Source organism: Zea mays, chromosome 1 (assembly GCF_902167145.1).
Source record: "Zea mays cultivar B73 chromosome 1, Zm-B73-REFERENCE-NAM-5.0, whole genome shotgun sequence".
NCBI lineage: Eukaryota > Viridiplantae > Streptophyta > Magnoliopsida > Poales > Poaceae > Zea > Zea mays.
The window spans coordinates 8028812-8049293 of NC_050096.1; the positions used below are offsets into that span (position 1 = coordinate 8028812).

Here is a 20482-nt window from a genome sequence, read left to right on the forward strand (position 1 = left end):
TCCAAAGGCACATTTCCCTTTAATATATACCTAGTATAAAATAAAGATTAGATTCACTCCACTCTTATCATGAAGAAGTAGCTTAATTTTTTTACCGTCTAGCCGCATAAAAGCAATTCTGGTTGGATGCGAAGGTGTGAAGCTCTACCAAACGCCCCAAGACTATCTTCAGTGGTTCCCTTTGAATTTCTCCTCCTATACCATTTTTTTGCATGACATCATTAACAATTTATCCTCTACGTTTTCATTTCCCGCAGTTGTTCCCTCTAAATACTTCTCATATACCCAGTACAACCATAAAATATCATTTTCTATACCTATTCATCACGTACTACCTTTTTTCATACAACTAACAAATACTAGTGAGCACTTATACTGAGGCAATGGGGCGAATAGTGCACCCCTACATGTGGCGGATCACTGTGTATGCTTCTTGAACTGTAGTAACAAAGGAGACTTGTAGTGACCGGAGAGTCACTCTATGGCTAAAGCTTTATTTGAGTACTCTAATGTTGAGTCAATCTATCCTAATACACGTGAATTGAGCTCAATATGTCTACGGAGGGTAAGGATAGGGATGGCAATCGGGCGGGTAGAACGCGGATATATGGTTCGCTCCATATCCACGAGATAAAACCAAACCCATACCCATACCCATTTACGCTCGTGGGTACCCGTACCCGCCGGGTATCCGTTATCCAACGGATATCCGTTACGCGCCTGCCCACTAAAATTTCAGCAACATTCCAATAGCATTGTAACAGAAATTTATCATAATTTAACATTCCAGCAACCTCAAATAATAATTTTAGCACCAAACAATAATTTCAACCTTCCAAAACAATCTGTATAAACAGAGAAGGCCGACTGGATCTAGAATTCTGGAAGCTGCACCTCAGCCGCTCGGCTTGTACTCCTGTAGCTTCCGTCAGGCGTCACTGCGTAAGTAGTGTGCCTAGTGTGGGCAGCAAACAAAAAAAGCAACACGTCTTAGGGGGTGTTTGGTTGCTCCTGCTAAAGTTTAGCCCGGGTCACATCAAGTGTTTGACTTTTAAATAGGAGTATGAAATATAGACCCAACCAACTGGACTAGATTCGTCTCGTCTTTTAATCTTCGGCTGACAAATTAGTTTTATAATCCGACTACATTTAATACCCGGAACGGAGGTTCAAACATTCAATGAGACAGAGGCTAAATTTTAGCGGGGTGTAACCAAACACCCCCTTAGTACTCTAGTGTGGGAAGCAAACAAAAAAGCAAGAGCAAAAGCACTAACTCGAATACCCGATCGAAATTGCCTGTAGTCCCTGGACTGGACCGCGGCTGGGCGCTGGCCGTAGAAGTAGTGTGTTGTCTACTATGTGCCTGGGCGGCCTAGCGGATAGCAGCAGCTAGCAACAGCAAGGCAGCAACTGCTTGGGCCCTGGGCGGACCGCGGAGGCGCGGACAGGCGGACAACACCCGAGAGAGAGGCGGGGCGGCGCGCTTAGGTGATCAGGTTGGACTTTGGAGACTCGGAGATGAGGGACAGAGTGGCGGACCGGGATCTGCTGGAGCCTGGCGGGCGGCGGCTAGGGTTAGGACTTCAGGAGGAGTCGAGCCTGTCGAGGTCTGGGTCACATACTCGGCCCACTGGGCTGGCCGGCTGGCACATGAGAGAATAGGATCTGGGTCCACATGTCATATGCCCAACGGGTGATGGTCTATCCATACCCGCGAAATTATTAACCGCGGATACTATCATACTATATAGTATCTAAACCCGTACCTGCAGATATGAAAATCCACCATATCCGTACCCGATAGGTGCGGTTATTTACCCATATCTGTCATCCGTTATGCTTGCCGGGAGCGATGGCCTTAGGGCCTGTTTGGTTCGTGACTAACTATGTCACACTTTGGCTAAAGTTAGTCGTTCGAATTGAAGAACTAACCTTAGCTAGAAAAGTTAGACAAAATATGACAAGTTAGACAGGAAACCAAACATACCCTTACCCTTCCCCATCCTCACTCTCCCGTCATCCATTCCAGCCTAAAGCCTACCGTTTCAATTTTTGAACTCCCGATCCGGCAACCCTCCCCAGCCAGCGTTCCACTCACTCCGGCATCGCTTCGAATCTCCACGCGGCGGCGGGACCGCGTGACCGACGCGCGGCGCTGCCCCTTCAGAAAGCCGCATGGACGCTACCGACCCCCTCTGCGCCATCTCCTCGACTGCGCGACTCCTTCCGCGGACCCTTGGCCCCGCCCCCGCCATCGGGCCTTCCCCCTCGAAGGCCCGCGACGCGCTCCTCGAGGCCATCGCACTCGCCCGGTCTCTGGTACGTGCGCTCGCCCTTCGTTCGAGGCATGCACCCACAGCCAGGCTCGAATTGCCGGCACGCGTGCTTGCGGTTGCTTGGTCTGGGTGGCATGACAAGGAGGTCCATCTCGGAAGTCCCTAGGGATCTAGGGTTCTGCATTCCTTTTTCCATTTAGAGCATGAGATGAGATATGTCCGCTTTCTAGGTCTTACTAGTTGTTTTTACCTTCTTTATATTGCCTTAGAGGGAAATACCTCATCGCGCCAAACAGGATAAACATTGTACTACTGTTGCTTGAGTGCTAACTTCAGCGTTTCACAACGTTCCGTGTAGAAAGGGTCTGAGGAGCTGGTTAAGCAGGCTACAATGGTGCCGAAGGAACACGGGGACATCCAGGCTCTCTACCATGATGATGGAGTGAAAGGCAGGCCTCCTGCAAATGGCAGCAAAGAGCAACAGGGAAGAAGGCCAGCACTGGATCGTAAACGGGCTCGGTTTGCTATGAAGGACACTGGAAGGCAAGCTATTTGCTAGGCAAACAACCTTCCTATAGATCTCTAGGAGCAGTGTGAGCTTGAATATCATTCATCTGACTTGTCTTGATGCGTTTTCTTTGCAGCAAACCGGTGCCTGTTGTGGATCAATCTAAGTTATCAAATATTTCAGATCCAATCACATTCTTCATGACCTTGGATCGGCTTGAAGGTCACTCTTACCATTTCCATTGATTCATTGATCAGCATTAAGCATGCACTAATAACGGTTCATTATTGCAGAAGCCGAGGAGGAGATCAAACGGCTAAACGGAGAGGCAGAAAAACGCACATTGAATTTTGATCCTGTAGATGAACCCATTAGACAGCCTGGTTTACGTGGGTATGCTGATTATCTCTCTTTCTATATTCTGTGAGTGAACGATTAGGTATTATTTCTTAGTAAGAGGACTATTCACAAGAGAGTGAGAGAAAATTTCACCTATATTCTCTGTTCACTTGTGTTATGCAACATGCTTGTTTGGATGTATGTGCGTCCATATCGTTCATTCTACATGTTATTGCTACTGGTTGAGGCAGACAATGTGGAAACGTTATACTTGCTTTTTCTTTACCCAACATTCTCTCAACCTACCTGCGATGTGCTCAAAAGCATCCATGATGAAATATGACCTGATCCATGATTATTCCTGTTAATTGACAGGAGAAAATCAGTCCGCAGTTTCAAGGTAATTGAGGATGTTGGTACTCAAGATCCCATTGAGGCACCGGCTTCCCAAACAGCAACTATGACAGGATCTCAGTTGTCACAGGATGTTATGCATGCTGTTGCGGGCAAAAATGGACGATCTGTTTCCTCAAGATCTAGTGAAGCTATTTCAGAGAAAGAAGGTTAAACAACATTCGTTTAAATTATTTTGCCATTATCTGTACTTAAATTTTATTAATTTAAATTCCATAGTTACAGTTTCATTAGCTGAGAAGGATGGCCGTGACGATTTGACTTATATACTGACCTCAATCCAAGATTTAGATGAATCTGAAGAGGAAGAGTTTATCCGGAAGACCTTAGGGATTAAAGAAACAAGGAAGGAAAGAGTTGGTCTTCGTAACTCCATTCTTGGAGTTAGGTCCCTAAGAAGCAATACTGAACAAAAAGGTTCAATGAAGGTCCACCCTCCAGAAAGTCATTTGCCTCAGACTCGCCAAGATCGAATTTCAGAGTTAGAGAAACATTTGTTTCCTGGAGGTGCAGCAAATGCTAAATGCACAGATGATGAATCTAAAGGGTCACCAGATATTGTGATGGGTGAACCATCATTGGTGCATTATTCTTCTGATGTTCTGATGACTGATGAGAACTTTACTGCAAGTGACGTTGACAGGGAGACCCCAAATCTGGGTGCCAGAGCAGCAGACCCTGTTCTTGATCCTGAACCAAACTTGCCTGATCATGCATATGAAAGGCAACCTGGAGGTTCCTCACTTGGTTTGTACAGAGACACAGAAGTTGGAGTTGCCAAAGAAAATGAGACATGTAGCAGGAGCATTATATCTGTGGAGGTGCTTGTTACTAAACTCATTTTTCACCTTTTACTTATTCATTACTGAAGTTTTGGTCCATTGACTATGCAATATATCTCGATTTACTTCGTGCTGCAGGAAGATGATGTGCCAATAGACTATATAACTATTGGCAGGTCTACTGATGAAACAGAAGTTTCTTCTTCTCATCCTTTGGAGGGTAGCTCGACAGAAGAATTGGTCACTAAACCAGTTAGACATGCGGCTCCAGATGGTATCTGTAGGACTTCACATGCAGCTGAGGATAGCATTCAACATCTAGTAAGTGCTTGTACAAATTATTATTATAAAATATAGATTACTGAATGTATCCTGAGATTAGGTTCTTGCTTCATGGCACGGGAAGCGGTCAAAGAGGGTGGTGTCCTACAAGGTACTTGTTTTCTATGAAAATGTCAGCTAAACAAACCCCCAGGACTTATGAAAAGGCAACATATTTATTACAGTTTTTTTTGTTATCCAAACCCCACAACCATTGTGCTAAAAGAATGCACTATTACTACCACCGTCCCAAAAAGGATGCAATTCTATTATCTTAGGTTTGATTAAGTTTATACTTCCTTCATTTTAAATTATAAAATGTTTTGGCTTTTTAGAGATTTTCACTTAGATATATACTATGTTTAGATACATACTAAAAATAGTGTATCTAAAAAAGCGAAAATGTCTTGTAATTTGGAATGGAGTAGAAAATAATAATTATAATTTCAACTTACACGATACTGCGATTCCAAATAGGTGTACTATGAAAATATATTCCATGGCAAATCTAACGATACTTATTTTGTACGATAAATATTAGTATCTTTTTATATAGATCTGATCAAATTTCAGATCATTTGACTTAACATTATTCTAGAACTGCATCTTTTCTGTGGAGGGGATATTTTTAAAGTCTGGAGTGGTTATTTTCTGAAGTTCAGAACAATTCCTGTTCTACTCCAACCTCTTGGGCTTGGCAGCCAACTGTGTACAGTCCACACATGTACGCCTGAATGCTCAGTCACACGCACAATAAAAATAATCCATTACAAACAGACCCTAAAGCAGAAGAAAATCCAACATTGTTCCCTGCTTAAAGAGACAGCACAAAAGCACATACTCCTGCCTAGGTTGTTTTGTCTTTTTCTAGGTACATAGCTTTTGCTATGCACCTGGATATACGATTATACGCTGTATCTAGAACTATAGATACATAATAAAAATATATGTATCTAGAAAAGGCAAAACGACCTATAATTTGAAATGGAGGGAGTATTAAGGAAATAAACTATTTAGCATTCGTTAAATTGTCAGAAAGATATATCATGAACATTATCACAATATTCACCACGTGGTGGAATATTATGTCTCAGTACCTATGGTTCCTTTCTTTAAAGTACTAACCAGTTTAGGTTATTGATGCTGTCTTCCATAGTTCCATACTTGTTGGCAGTTGTTCCATATTTTCTTGAACATGCTAGAGACGTGTGCACCATTATATTAAAGGAACGTGGGGTAAGAACCTTTAAAAATACCCACAACCACACATGCTAGAGACTCTTAGATTACATTCACACGCTTGATTATAAAAACAACAAACTCAACCTATGCAACTAACCTCAATCTGTTGCAAGGGAAAAGAGATATGGAATTCATCGAGCCCTGGACATACTTCATAAGTACAATTTCTTACTAGCTAGCAGAAGCGCTTCAGCTAGGTTTGGAGAAATACCATAAAAATGCATCAACTGATATTCTTGACAAGGGAATCCCTTCTTCAACCTGACCATCTGTTGCTTCACTTGCACTTAGGATATGTTAGGTAGGTATCCAGATTCTAAACATTTTAAATCCAGATTCTCTCAAGATGATGAATCAGAATCACTTCACACTTCATAAAACTATTTCGCTGTTAACTGGATTCTTCTCAAACAAAATTTCATAAAAAATCATATAATAAAAGTATGCTATAAGAATTTCATTTTTTTTTGTGGACGAACAACTCCAACTAACCCATTTTAACTTGTTACACTAAAAAAGTATTTATGAAAAAATAATCGCTACTAGAAAAAGGGAGGGGCGGGGGGAATTAGGATCACTATAGGGTAGAGACCAGCCTATTGCCATCTTCGTGGTCACATACAAAAACAAGAAACATTTCGGCTCCGATTCTATCACCAGAAATTCTGTTTGCCGTTGTTTCTAGTGTTTCTCAGTAGAAATGGATCTGTTTCTCTATTCCAAACAGCCTTTATAAGAAAAACTTGCTGAACATCGTCCAGAATTAGAGAATTGCCAAATACAAGAATCATCCTCCAGTGGCTGCTGCACCACGTAGGCAAGGAGATCTCATGAATAAAGGTATTCGTCAACGACATTAGCAGATAGAGCTCCCTGAATGTCAGAGACCCATTTTTTGTCTATTAAAGCATCTACAACTGTTCTCTTGTTTGCTCTACGTTTAGACACATGTGCAAAGACATGGTTGCAGGTTCAACTGTTATTCGGCCATGGATCCATCTATCTGTGGAGAAAAAAACATGGAAAGATGATGAAGGTGAATTAGAAAGATTGTCCAGGGTCGGTTAGGCTCTGTTTTCTGTAACTATAGCAAACCAACCTCATTCGAAGTGCACAACCCATGTTTTGAGATTTGAAATACCAAGCTACAATACTATTTACTATGTCCACTTTTCGTGTTCATCCCTTGCAAGGAAAGCCCGTTTGTATCTTATCAAATAACCTTAATGGCTCATCGCGGAAGATCCAAAGCCATGTCTGAGTATACTAACATAGATGAGTACATATTGAACCAAAACTCTCTGATCGGCCTGAGACAATTGGTTCACTTTCCAGCTAAAGAATTGACCAGCTATTCATATAATGATAGGAGAGGGGCAATACATGCATGCCTCGGACTCTTGGTTTGTGACCTACAGACCTGGTGACTCAATGAGACAGCTGTCACCGCTTCACCGGGCCTGCCTTTCAGCTATAATATTAATTTAATTTTCACTGACAAATTCAAGTACTTCAATGTATAGCAGTTTGTAGGAACAGAAAAATCTTTGTTTGGTATTCTGGCAATGAGTGTCAAATTTGTAGCATGTTTTTGTTGAGGTTTGTAGCATATATTTTTTCTCCACAGATAAGTCAAGCCAGTTGTTGGAGATGCCTCAGGAAGATATTAATCCACTGAATCAGGCTCAGATGCATGGTGGAAGCACTAAGGTAGATTCTTATATACCCTAGACGATGTTCTCTTGAATCACTGTTGCTGTAAATAACCTAGTCAAGAGCTTTAATTTTTACACTGTTATATAGATAAATACCACTCCATCATGTATTATGAGCATCCTTGATGGTGCAGAAGATTAATTTAGCTATCCTGAGTGGCAAGGAAATATTTGCTCTCACAACCCAATAGCAAAGTTAGACAAGGAATCCAAACTAGCGTTCTGAGCTTCTGTCCTGTTAGCATGTTTAGGCAAGAATTGATAAGGGAGAAATGCCAATATATTTAATAATAAATTCAAACCGCTAAAGTTGGCGAGCACTTGAGCAGCAATGCTCATCACTGAGGGATGAGTTAGGGTATGGTCAGCAGATCATGGACATGGCCATACAAAATATTGTTTTGCACTGTGGACTGTACTGTTTATATAGTGGAGTTTGAAATAAAAGATAAAGGTGAGTAAGCTCTAAGCTACTGGAGATAGCCTTAGCGCGTTTAGTTCACTTAGTGGTACCTAAATATAGTCACATCTCATCTGAACATTTGATGCCATCCTTTATATGCTTCTATTTACATGAGCATAGGTGAGGCAGCAACCGTCAGGGATGTAGTTATTTTACCCTGTGTGCAATTCTTCATCACATTTTTTGTTGTATAAGAGCAAGTATAATAAGGTGATGTAGGCGGGCTACAAGAGATACCATGTTAGATTTACGATGACATGGAAGAAAGAGAAATGAAGAGGGGAGGAAAGCGGGCTGCTCACTAGTAGCCAGTTGAAAGCATCACAAACTCTAAGACAGTTTGTGAGAGAAAGAGTTGGACCCATTATTAAATGTACAACTTATATCATTAGAGTTATTATATGAATAGGCTTTTAGTTGGCTATATGTGATATGACAACATCATAAAGCCCGCCATTAGATATATTATTAACCTTGCTCTAATACTTTCTCTGTTCTCAAATGTAGGGCGTATTAGGATTTTCCAAAGCAAATTTTTTCTATCAATTGCTCAAAGCATATGTATGTTTAGATCACAGCAGATGCATCAACAGATTTTGTTAACAGAAATTAATTGTCAAATTATACCTTAATTTTTCCCCAAAATACTAAAACACTTTATTATAAAAATAAATGATAAGTTCCAGAAATTCCATCCATGTCTTCTTTGAACTTTCAGAAATCGGCACCTGATCTATCCCCGACCAAACAGAAGAAGCAACAAGCAGTTCAAGAAAGGAAAAGGAAGCAACAGTCAAAGAGGGGAAAAAAGTGGCTGGTATTACTTCTTCTAATTCTACTTTATATTTATACTTCGTTACTCCCTCCGATTCTATGTATACTTGGCTCGTCAATATCAATATTGTATAAAAATTACATAGATTGACTAATGGCTGATGTTACTAGATTCATCATGGAAAATACCGTCATAGTATCTGACTTTCTTTGTTTAATATTATATAGTTATACAGAAATTGTAAATCAAAGTGCTAAATGACTTGTATCTGGAACCAGGAGGGTCAGTTTCTAATGCATAATGCATGCGCACCACGAGGATTCTTGTAATACCATCATTCAGTTATTAATTGGCCATTACTGTTGATTGTTCTTATCTAGGCTGATACCTGCATGGGTGTATTAGAGATGTTCGGGGGTCTTTAAATAAGCATAATCATGCTTTTGTTGTGTTTGATCAATCATGTTCCATTTCTTCCATGTATGACTTGTATCTGGAACCAGGAGGGTCAGTTTCTAATGCATAATGCATGTGCACCACGAGGATTCTTGTAATACCATCATTCAGTTATTAATTGGCCATTACTGTTGATTGTTCTTAGCTAGGCTGATACCTGCATGGGGGTATTAGAGATGTTCGGGGGTCTTTAAATAAGCATAATCATGCTTTTGTTGTGTTTGATCAATCATGTTCCATTTCTTCCATGTACCACTAGATTAAATCTTATACAAGGGCAGCATTTTTAGAGCATGTTTTGGATCCTATACCCAACAACCTTGCCAGCGAGAATAGCAAAGATGATTGGATGCTTCTCTTACCTACTTTTGGGCTAGGATTTCCTTGCGTTCAAGGGACACATCACTCCTTTACTAGCGAGGTTTTCTTATGGGGAAAACTGTGTATATACAGCTGAAGGTCATCATCACCTGGCCAACCTGGGCCTTATTCTCTCTTTTTTTCATTTCTTGGTGGCACACCTTTGTATTTGATTATTCTCTTATCTACTTAGCTTTGTTAAATTACTTGATTATGTATAACGGCTTAATCTTTTTGTCTGGAGTGATGAAGTGTATTTTCTTTACAGGTGAATCCCTGAAAATACCCCCAAACAAATTTTGAATCGGAGAATCAACCTCATAATGATGATGTCAACATTGAGGTAGACTTCTTTTTTAGCTTCTATACTGAAATTCTTGTCTTAAAATCTTATGAAGTAATATACTGAGAGTGGCCAAAAAAGGTAGGTTTTTTTCTTGTTTACCATGATAATCATGCATTATTCAGGGCAATGAGGGATGAGTGGTCATGTCGAACTTTGTAGATGTGGTCAGACCAATGATTTCAAGTCGCCTGGTCGAACCCTGGGATCGACCAGACGACTAGTCGCGATTAGGCGATGACTAGGGCGACTAGTCGACCCCTAGTCGGTCCTAGTCGGTCCCTGGTCGTCCTAGACTAGTAGTTATACTTATATAGGTATATATATAAATATACATGTATACATTATATAAATTAGAACAAACAACTAGGATAAACAAAGTAACATATTGCTTCATTGTTTAGGGTTTAGGGTTATTTAGGGTTTAGGGGGAGAAGTGGGGGAGCAGGAGGGACCTTCAGATGATGTGCTCATCTCGTCACTAGTTCGCAGCCACCGCCGGTTGGAGACTGCAGCAGTGCAGCAGGCGAGCAGGACTGTAGGAGAAGGGGCAGGGGACGCAGGGTGTTGTAGCCGCCGGTGTAGCTGCTGGCAATCAGGAGTTTAGGACTGCAGGGGCGGTGCCAAGGGGGGAGAGGAGAGGAGACGTGCAGGTTGGAGACTGTTGGTGGCTAGGTTAGAACAGGAGAGGAGAGGGTACTCTAAATTAGACTGTAGATGTGCTAAAAAGGCCAAATAACTAAACCCTAGCCGGGATGACCAGGACACATAACTCGGACGACTAGTCGCCCTAGTCGACGATTAGTCGGACGACCAGGACGACTAGGCCTTCTAGTCGAGTCGTCCAGCAAATCGTGTCCTAATTGCCGACCAGCCCGACTAATCGCGATTAATCGCGATTAGTCGGACGACTTGAAATCATTGGGTCAGACTATGATTTGTGTAGGGCCCTATTTTTTTATTCAAGTTGCATGCACTGACGAGCACAGGAGTCAGCAACAAACATAGATATTCCACGCACCTTTTTTAATAATGTGCGTGTTTTACTCTGAAGCTCGACATTCATATGCTTCTTTGGTTTTTCAGAAACAGACAATTACGAGTAGCACACCTTCACCAAATGGTGCCAAGGGGCAAAAGAGAGCTCAAAGGAGAAACCAGACCAAAAAAAGGAATCAAAGAAAAATCCTTGGAGGTCTTTACTTTTTCACATTCTATACTTTTAAAGTTGTTTTCAGAAGGATACTGATGGCCTACGTTTCTATTCTCATGGACTTCTATCCTTAGATGCTGACCTTGCATGCCAGCCTGGAGTGAGAAAAAGCTCAAGAACACGCTCAAGGCCTTTGGAGTATTGGCTTGGTGAAAGATTACTATATGGGCCTATACATGACAGTACGTACACTGATCTAGCACTTGTGTCAGCTATGCACATCTTTTTTATGACCAAGACTTGTATCAGAATTTAAGGTCAAATATATTACAGCAAATTCATCATATCAACTTGGAAAATGCCATCTGACTGTCATTTTAATACAGCTAGTAGCTTTGTGCATCTAGATTTCTTGATACTCAATAAATTGAAACCTGCTCTGTACTTGTAGACAAAAACAGTGGTGGAAACAAACAATAAAATCCCAGTTGGGCACCATGTTAATACTGACATAATTTTTTTCTCGAACACGCAAGTGAACTGCACTTCATTACATTAAGAAGGTCTAAAATGGACAAATACAAAGAGAGGCCACTTACGGAGGCCAAAAACAGGAATATAAAAACTGATCCATACTAAGCAATAAACACCGTGGAGAAAAGGAGGAAACCGGCGCTGCGGGTAGAGGAAAAGCTGCCGGGAGGGAAGGAGGTGGTCGCCGTGGTGTAAGAGACCGGCAACGAGGGGTATTAGGGCGGTGGGGTTGGGCATTGGTGGGGGCGGGAGGCGCGGATAACGACTTGTTAATCATTTCTCAGTTACTATCAATGAATGGACATCCTCAATACTGATAATCACATAACACTATTCAAAGTTCTGTTATGCGTTTCACCAGTTGGCCCTATGTTCATTTTGTGTATATTTCTAATCAAATACTTCTATTTTTTATAGATTTGCATGGAGCTATTGGCATCAAAGCATACTCCCCTGGCCAAGATGGCAAGAGATCATTGAAAGTGAAATCTTTCGTGCCTGAACAGTATTCAGATCTTGTTGCTAAATCTGCAAGGTATTGAAGCCAAGATTTTCCAAAGAGGATCACGCCTTGTGACCTGTTGCTTTGTCACCTCACTATGTGATGTTGACATGTATTGGTAGAACTGCAGTACTGCACAACGAAATGCATGTTAACTTAGGCAGGTATCAAATGGATGAGTATCTAGTTTGGATGCGCTACTACCCATTCGGCTACTCGCTACGTGGAGTCTAAGGTGTCAATTGACATTTGCATGTATACATAGTGGTACTTGATAGTAAGACAGTTTTAGGTTCAGACTCTTGAAAATTGATTTTGTTTTAGTCTTCTCGTTTCCAGATTTAAGATGCGATACCACAGATAAAAATCTTGGGCAATTGGAGGTAAAAAAAACGGATAGCACACCTAAATATCATAAGGATGTTATGATTTTTTTATTCAGTGTTATGGCTCATGCCGTCAAGGTATCATGTGGTGTGATAGTATCTTGATGTTAAGATCTGTGGCGTTGAGCTTGATGTCAATATTTATAGCACCAAGCTTAATAATATGGATTGTGGCGCCAATCTTAGCATTATAGATCATGACGCTCACCTATACTAATCCTCTTCTCTCTTGTTTCTCTATCCTCGACCGTGCGTAGCTTCCTTTCACCGGCCACGGTGTTATACCCTTGCTTGTTGGATCTTGCTCACTGTATTGTCGGCCCCTCGGTCATTGCGTGCTGTACTGTTGTTGGGCCTGCGACTGCTGCCCGTTTCCACTCATGTCGCGTGTCGATTGACCTGTGTCGGTCGTTATTCCTGCATCATCCGGTTCGCGCCCGCTGTCGATTACTGAACCTAAGACTAAGAGCAACGGTTACCTCTACATTTTTCTCCTATATCACTTTTTTATGTCACATCATCAACATTTCATCCCCTACTTTTTCATCTCCCGCAACGGTTCTCTCTATATTCTCCTCTATACCTCACTACAACTATAAAATATCACTATCCAAATCTACTCATCATTTATTACCATTTTTTCACCTATTAAAATCAACACAACAAATAAACAGTGGAAGGGGGAGTCAGGGACTCACGCTATCTGCAGCGTGCTCCTGTTCCTTTACGCTGCGTAGAGGGGCTTCCAGGGGAGAGCGCTGCGCGCGTAGGAGCGTGTATGTAGCCCACATGCAAGGAGAGGGGAGGCCGCGCAGCTACCGCTGCACTCAGCCTAAGCATGGTATCGGCCAAAGTCCTAGCGCACACCACTAGCCGTGTCGACCTCGGTCTCGCCCTTGGCCCCAACCCTACCCTGCTTGGCACCGCGCCTGAATTGGTATGTGAGACCACCAGTGACCTAGATCGTGGAACATTGAGCTGCACTAGCAGCATTGGCCAACATATCTGCAAGGATCGGTGTGAGGGACCAATAGCCTGGACCATGGGACATTGAGCAGCGCTAGCAGCATTGTCTAACCGCCAACACGTGACTATCTTTTTTGAGGTCTAAAGCGTGTCTTGCATTAGTGAATCCATGAGTTAGGGGTATGGCAACCTAAAAAAAAGAGTAGCAAAATATGCGCTCCCCCGTCCTAAAATTTTGTTAAAAGATAATTGACCTTGCCCTCACTGTTCCTAAATAAATAGATCCATAGCAAGTTTTGGACAAAGAAAAAAAATCATATTATCCTCTATTAACTAGAGTGGTTACATATTAATCGGTAATTGCTCCAACAATACACTGTTTGCATTTATTAAACACATTCAACTACAGAAACTCACTACTATATCGGAAGACCAAATATGAGGAGACTTCGAGAAAAATAAATGAGTTGGTGAAGCATTCAACCTTTGTGGGATTGGTTTATTTGTAGACAAAAATCTTTGATCTAAGAATATATTTATTTAGAGATAAAGGGAGTTTTTTATGTGGATAGATAATATTTTATAATACATTTTCGTTTTTTCTCAATATATTTGTTATTTTTTTCTAATATATCTCCGACTTTATTTCCTGAGAGGTATTCTGGTCTTCAACATTAATTAGTTTCGGAGGGATAATGTAAAAACGTCATTTAAATATAGGTCTTTGGGAGGTAAAATTTAGGGTCTGTTTGGTTCTGCTTTTGAAACCTGAATCAAAGGGGTTTAACTTTTCTGCATGTACTTTAAAAAAACAGCTTTTCTGTAGTACAAATTTAAAAGCAGCTTGGACTATGTTTTTTATGTTTATCGGTTATATTAATAAACAAATATAATAAATTGAAACTAAAATCAGATTATAATAATTAAGTGTTATAGTAAATGAAATAAAAATATTTTGAACACAAAATTTATTAAAAAGTGAATCAAAATTTTATTTATTTATAAAAATATTAGGAACGCAAATGTGAAATCGGTTTTTAAATTAGATATATTGATTAAGAGATATAATTAAACAAAATATATAAACACTATATAGTTTGTTTACAATGGACAACTCACAACAGTTTGAACCAAACGACTTTCAATTTTTTTCTCACATCTTTTTTTCACAGCTCATAACTAAACTAAACACACCTTGATCATTGGTTTCCGAGGAAGATTCTAAAACGTCACTTAGAACTAGTTTGGGAGCCACAAAAACCGAAGGAGAATGAATGTGATAGAATCCCCTTCTTATTCAAAAACCTTGAATATTGGTTTCCGAGGGAGATTCTAAAACGTCATTTAGTGCTAGTTTGGGAGCCACGAAACTGGAGGTAAAATGTCATCTAGTCCCTTCAATCCCTTTCGATTTTGTGACTCCCAAACTAACCCTTAGAATGATTCTAGCTGAGTTATCCATATTTAAAGATGATTGTCTCATCTATACACTTCAACGTTATCTTCTATCCATTTTTATACTTTAATAGATTAATCAAAACTAAAATATATCTAAGACATTTAATTATAAGGATCATATGTATAAAATATAGAATAAAATATGTTTCTAATATGTATAATTAACCTATAGAGGATGAGATATAAAAAAATGTTGTTGAAGCAGAACAATATATAAGGAATCTTTTAAAGGGGGTCCATGAAGAGGGATATATAGAGAGAGAAAATCTAGAGAATATGGTTAGAGACGGTCTTAGACGAAAGTAGCAGGCGCCGAGTACGATGATGCAACGCTCCGTTTGAATCCATGAAAGAAACACCATTGACGCTTTGCAGGATTTATGGCACGCTGTAAGGAAACTTCCTCTCTACCTAAAAAATCACAAGGAAACCATACAGAGGCCAGAACATTGGAACACATTGTATAAACTGGAATATGCATTACTTCTTTTAGCCCCCGTGCAAGTTGCCCTAGCTGGCCTGAACATTGCACAACACTGAAAAAAATACAACCTCCCTTCTCGAATATTTGTCGCCCGTTCATTTTTAAACTAAACCGTGACAAATAAAAAAGAACAGAGAGAGTCCCTCCGTAACTTCTGATAATACCAGGCCAACACATTCACCACTTGCGCTCCAGCCCTTGTTCTTAGGTGTACAGAAGACAAGGGTACTAGTTGAGAACAACAATTTTCTGTCTTTTATTGGGCTTCTTTCCTTTCGCTGGACCCATCTCCGCATCATCAGGACTTTTACATTTATTATCTTTGTCAGACGTGAGAGGTTTGTCATCAGCATCTTCATCGCTGTCATCACTATCATCTTCCGAGTCAGATGAGCTGCAAGCAAATGACATTTCTGAAGTCTGGCGGCCGTTTATTGTTGCTTCAGCTGCCTCCACAGCCTGCTCTGAATGAAGATCAGCGACACCTAGAAGCAGATCCTGTAGAAAACAAATATATAGAAAGAACATCATGCAAACATCAGTTCAAACAGCTTGGACCTCAAGCTTTCCTCCATGATGCAGCTGAGACAACATATTACAAATATACTATCCCTCTCACCATCTCAATGTATTCCTCCTCGTTCCCAGTAAGGGCTTCAATATCGTACTCCACAGGAGGCTTGTTCTGCAATTGCACGGATACGATTTAACCACGTCGTGAATAACATGATTAATGAAAACTGGTTAGAATCTTATAATTGTACCTGTGCATCAAGCTGCAACTTCTGGTTGGCCCTTGCAATCTCCCCCAAGAAATCCTTCACTTTCCCGATAACTGACACACCAAAACAATCAATCAAAATTCAGTGAACTGGCACACAAAAGAACACCAGAAATTCTTTTGTGTACCACCTACTAACTATGCCGCACTGCAGCCTTAAACCTAGGAAACTACATGATTCAGTGGTGTGATTTAAGACTATAAGGAAATACAGTACAAATAAAAAGGTAATGTGATAACTTGGGATCTAGGGCTAGTCGACAAATGTTATAATACAAAAAGTACTGTACGAGCCAGAGGCGGATTCAGGCCCCAGGGCTGGGGGTGGCTGCAGCCTGGGGCGAGCCCAGAAAAATTCCACTACAACTCTTCTGTGTAATCCAAGAACAGCCCACAAAAGGACTCCAGCCACCCTAGCTGAATTGGCAGCTGCCCACCTCTCTGAGTGCCGAGCGAGAAGCCTCCCCTCCACTCTGTATCTGTTCTCCTTCACGCTGGTGCGGTGGTACCTCCCGGCCTCACCATCGACCCTCTGCCCCTCACCCCTCGAGACCTCACCTCCTCTCTTCCACAGGCCTCACTGCTTGGGCTAGCTGACGCTATGGCTAGGCAGTGGGCAGTGGGCACACTGCACAGATCCACCTGCACCAACACCATTGCTTGCTTGCTTCTGCTATTCCTGCATCTGCAACTGTTCCAGCATCCACTGCCGCCACAGTAACTTGGTTCACAACCGAGAACCAAACACCCAAGTCGAATCGACAGGGAACACAGAAAAGCATGTTTGTCGCATCACACAAGTAAGAGGGCTACTATCTCAGGATTTTCAATATTTTTTCATTATTTGCCAAATGCTGATGCAAGACAACCTGCTGTGTTCCAATCCTGTCCCAGGTTCCGCTTTCACGGTCCTCCTTTTAACACAAATCAGTTCTATTTGCATTGCCACTTATTGTAGAGGATAGGAAGCTTGTTGGACATTTGTAATTCTGATGTTGGTAAGTTTTGGAACCTGTCTAGAGACACATGATTTACCTAATGCAAAGGACAAGTTGCTGACTGCACCATTGGGAAAAAAACTTCTGGTAAGTGTCCCTGCTTGAAGGGTAGGACTGGTGCAGTCGTGAGAGAAATCTTGCCTCAGTTCCTAGATCCCTGTATGTACAAAGCTCCGGCACTGGGTATGCACCCTTTTTTAAGTGGCCCTGCTTAGTTTAGACTTAATAACTGCTTAAAGTTGCATGTAGCATTATGATTTTCTGACTGCAGGCAATGAAATTGATATCATTATTTATCTATATTGTGCCGCTAGAAAGATTTCGAGCTTCTATTTAGCCCCCTTATGGCCTTACCGCGTTTCTGATCAGACACTTGTACAAGCTGAAGAGCTAGTTCAACAGTACCTTGGCTTTTGGGCAGGGGATCAGTGGACGCCCCCAACTTACGCTTTCCCTCCTTATCCTGCTGCTGCTGCTCCCTGCCAGCGAGAAGCGACTCTGCCGGTAACACGGATCAAAACGTCGTCAAGGGGACGAAGAGAAGAAAAATCGTCGAAAATGGGTTAAAAGTTCGAGACGGGAGAAACGAGGGTTAGATAGATGGGGAAGCCTACCGATGAAGGAGGCGGGAGGCCTGGGGTCGGAGGGCAGGTCCAGGAGCTCCTTGCTCGACTCTCCCATGGTGCTCCTGTAAAGTGAGTTAGTTTGCCAATGGCGCGGTGGAGACGCCTCGAGGTCGTAGGTGCAGCGTGGTAGTCAGACACTCAGACCTTGGTGTCGGAGCTCGGAAAGTCGGGCGAGCGGCGAGTCGCGAGGAAGAGTCTGCGGCGGCGGGAGGAGGAGTAGGGCTCGGCGCCACGACTGGAACTTGTTAAAAGGTGCGGGGCCTGATTGTTAGGTCAACACGAAATAAAATAACGTTAGAGTAACATGACACAGAAATGTAAATAATATGAAGTTTGGAATAAAAAATAAGATAAGATAGAAGATAGTCCATGGTTATTAAAGCGATAAAACGTTAAAACGTTATGAACCAACTTTTCAACGTTTAAACGTTTAAGCGAACGTTGAAACGTCTTTTCAGACTTGACCAAGAATTTCAAATATAGAATAAGTTCATACATAAGTTGAGTTCACAAACCAAATAGCATTAGCATAAAAAGAAACAGATCAAGTTCAACAACACAAGTTCAACCACACTTTAGCTATTTGTTGCCATTGAAATTGAAATTCACTGCCACACTTTAGCTAAATGCCCCCAAAATCAGTAGAATGGCAGACAATGCCTAGCTTGTGGCTTCCTGCAACACACACAGTAGAATTGTATTATACATTTATACTGTTGCAGCCACACTGGGCAGCGGCAGCTGGAGCACTGCGAATTGGCTGGTGGCTGCTTCACTGCGCATAGGGATGGCAATCGGGCGGGTAGAACGCGGATATATGGTTCGCGTATCCATACCCACGAGATAAAACCAAACTCATACCCATACCCATTTACGCTCGTGGGTACGGATCTGTATCCGTACCCGTACCCGCCGGGTATCCGTTATCCAATGGATATCCGTTACCCGCCCGCCCGTCCACTAAAATTTTAGCAACATTCCAATACAATTGTACCAGAAATAATTTCAACATTCAAACAATAATTTCAACATTCCAACAACATAAATAGATAACATTAAAGGCTTACAACAACATTTCACCATAGTGACATAGTCCATAGCAAGTAGTAGAAGTAGCAAAGACACTACAATACATCATAAAACATGTTCTTGGAATGAAATTACAGTCATACATCACAATCTGTATAATTAAGTGTGTTGTGTCACTGTGTGCAAGGCAAGGGCAAACAAATGATGCAATGGCAAAAGCACTAACCTGCGCGGCTGCACGGTCGGACGCGGACCGCGGATGTGCAGAGGCTGTGCGCCTGTGCTGTCTGCTCGCCGTCACTGTTGTGCGCGCGCCTGTGCTGTGCGCTTGTGCTGTCTGCTTCTGCTCGCCGTGGAGCGTGGACCCTGGTCGGTGCTTCCGGGATCTGCTGGAGGCCAAGCGGTGGACCGGTGGTCGGCTGGTCGCGTAGAGCCGTAGAGCGGTGGACCGGTGGACTGCCGAGCGGTGGCCCGGTGGAGCCTGGGCGCGGCGGTGGACGGCCGAGCGGTGGAGCGAGCCTGGCGGTGGACGGCCTGGAGTCCTGGACTGCCGAGCGGTGGATCCTGGGCGCCTGGACTGCCGAGTCGTAGAGCGGTGGACGCCTGGACTGTCGAGCGGTGGAGACTGGAGCTTGGGCGCCTGGCGGTGGACGGCCGAGCGGTGGAGCGAGCCTGGCGCCTGGCGGTGGACGGCCGCGAGGTGGAGCGAATGAGCGAGCCTGGCGATGGCGGCTAGGGATCCCTAATGGCGGCTACCGGCTAGGGTTAGGACCTGTTGAGAGGTGGCCTATTGCTCGCTCGAATGGCTGGATGCCTCCGGTCTCCCTCCCAGTCCCAGGCTCCCAGCCTCTTCAGTCTTCACCGCTCACGGCCCACGGCCCACGGGGCTGGCAGCTGGCGCTTGGGATTGGATCACTGGAGAATAGGATCTGGGTCCACATGTCATATGCCCAACGGGTGACGGATATAGATAGCCTATATCCATACCCGCGAAATTATTACCCGCGGATACTATATAGTATCCATACCCGTACCCGCGGATACGAAAACTCACCATATCCGTACCCGTCGGGTAAATAACCGCGGTTATTTACCCATAACCGTACCCACTGCCATCCCTAACGTCTGCACACTGGCTGGTTGCTGGCGGCTGGCTGGAGCACTACGCACTGGCTGGTGTCTGGCGGCTGGAGCACTGCACACTGACTGGGGGCAAGGGCAACGACTGGAGCATTGCTGCACTGGGCGGCGGCGCCTGGACCTGAAGCAATGGCACCATGGCGCCTGTAGGTGGAGGGAAGAGGGAGGACCGGAGGAGGGAGGAGGGGGACCGGCCGCTTACCTACAGAGCGGTGGTAGAGGACGGCCGGCGTCTGGCGTCTCGCGGCTGGCTCTGGCGGCTGGCTGGCGGCTGGGCGTGATCCTTACAGGCAAGGCAGCTGGGCTGACGTCTGAGTTGGTGGCTGGTTGGGTAAAGGCCCATTAAGGCCCACAAACATTTAGAACGTCCGCAGAACGGTTAAAACGTCCAAAACGTGTGTTCCGACGTTTAAACGTCGCTTAAACGT

At 43.0% G+C, this 20482-nt stretch overlaps 2 protein-coding genes and 1 long non-coding RNA gene across 3 annotated transcripts; 2 read left to right on the forward strand and 1 right to left on the reverse strand.

Moving 5' to 3' along the window:
• The first annotated feature begins 2028 nt into the window (after nucleotides 1–2028).
• LOC103631679 (uncharacterized) lies at nucleotides 2029–4409 on the forward strand. The gene is made up of 6 exons (XM_020544998.2): nucleotides 2029–2322; nucleotides 2638–2822; nucleotides 2924–3009; nucleotides 3081–3180; nucleotides 3502–3689; nucleotides 3766–4409. The coding sequence occupies exons 1-6, from the start codon at nucleotides 2179–2181 to the stop codon at nucleotides 4407–4409; spliced, it is 1347 nt and encodes a 448-aa protein (XP_020400587.1). The 5' UTR covers nucleotides 2029–2178.
• A 312-nt stretch (nucleotides 4410–4721) lies between these two features.
• On the forward strand, nucleotides 4722–12570 carry LOC109939337 (uncharacterized). The gene is made up of 5 exons (XR_004852647.1): nucleotides 4722–4755; nucleotides 7513–7595; nucleotides 8782–11192; nucleotides 11285–11392; nucleotides 12102–12570. It is a non-coding gene; the product is annotated as an uncharacterized lncRNA (long non-coding RNA).
• Nucleotides 12571–15533: 2963 nt separating this feature from the next.
• Nucleotides 15534–19677, reverse strand: LOC109939171 (uncharacterized). The gene is made up of 7 exons (XM_008652552.3): nucleotides 19141–19677; nucleotides 18030–18146; nucleotides 17874–17947; nucleotides 17665–17757; nucleotides 16245–16315; nucleotides 16100–16165; nucleotides 15534–15978 (listed from the first exon to the last, which is right to left on the reverse strand). Exons 3-7 carry the CDS (start codon nucleotides 17938–17940, stop codon nucleotides 15709–15711), a joined length of 567 nt encoding a protein of 188 aa, XP_008650774.1. The 5' UTR covers nucleotides 17941–17947; nucleotides 18030–18146; nucleotides 19141–19677; the 3' UTR covers nucleotides 15534–15708.
• Between the last annotated feature and the right edge of the window lie 805 nt (nucleotides 19678–20482).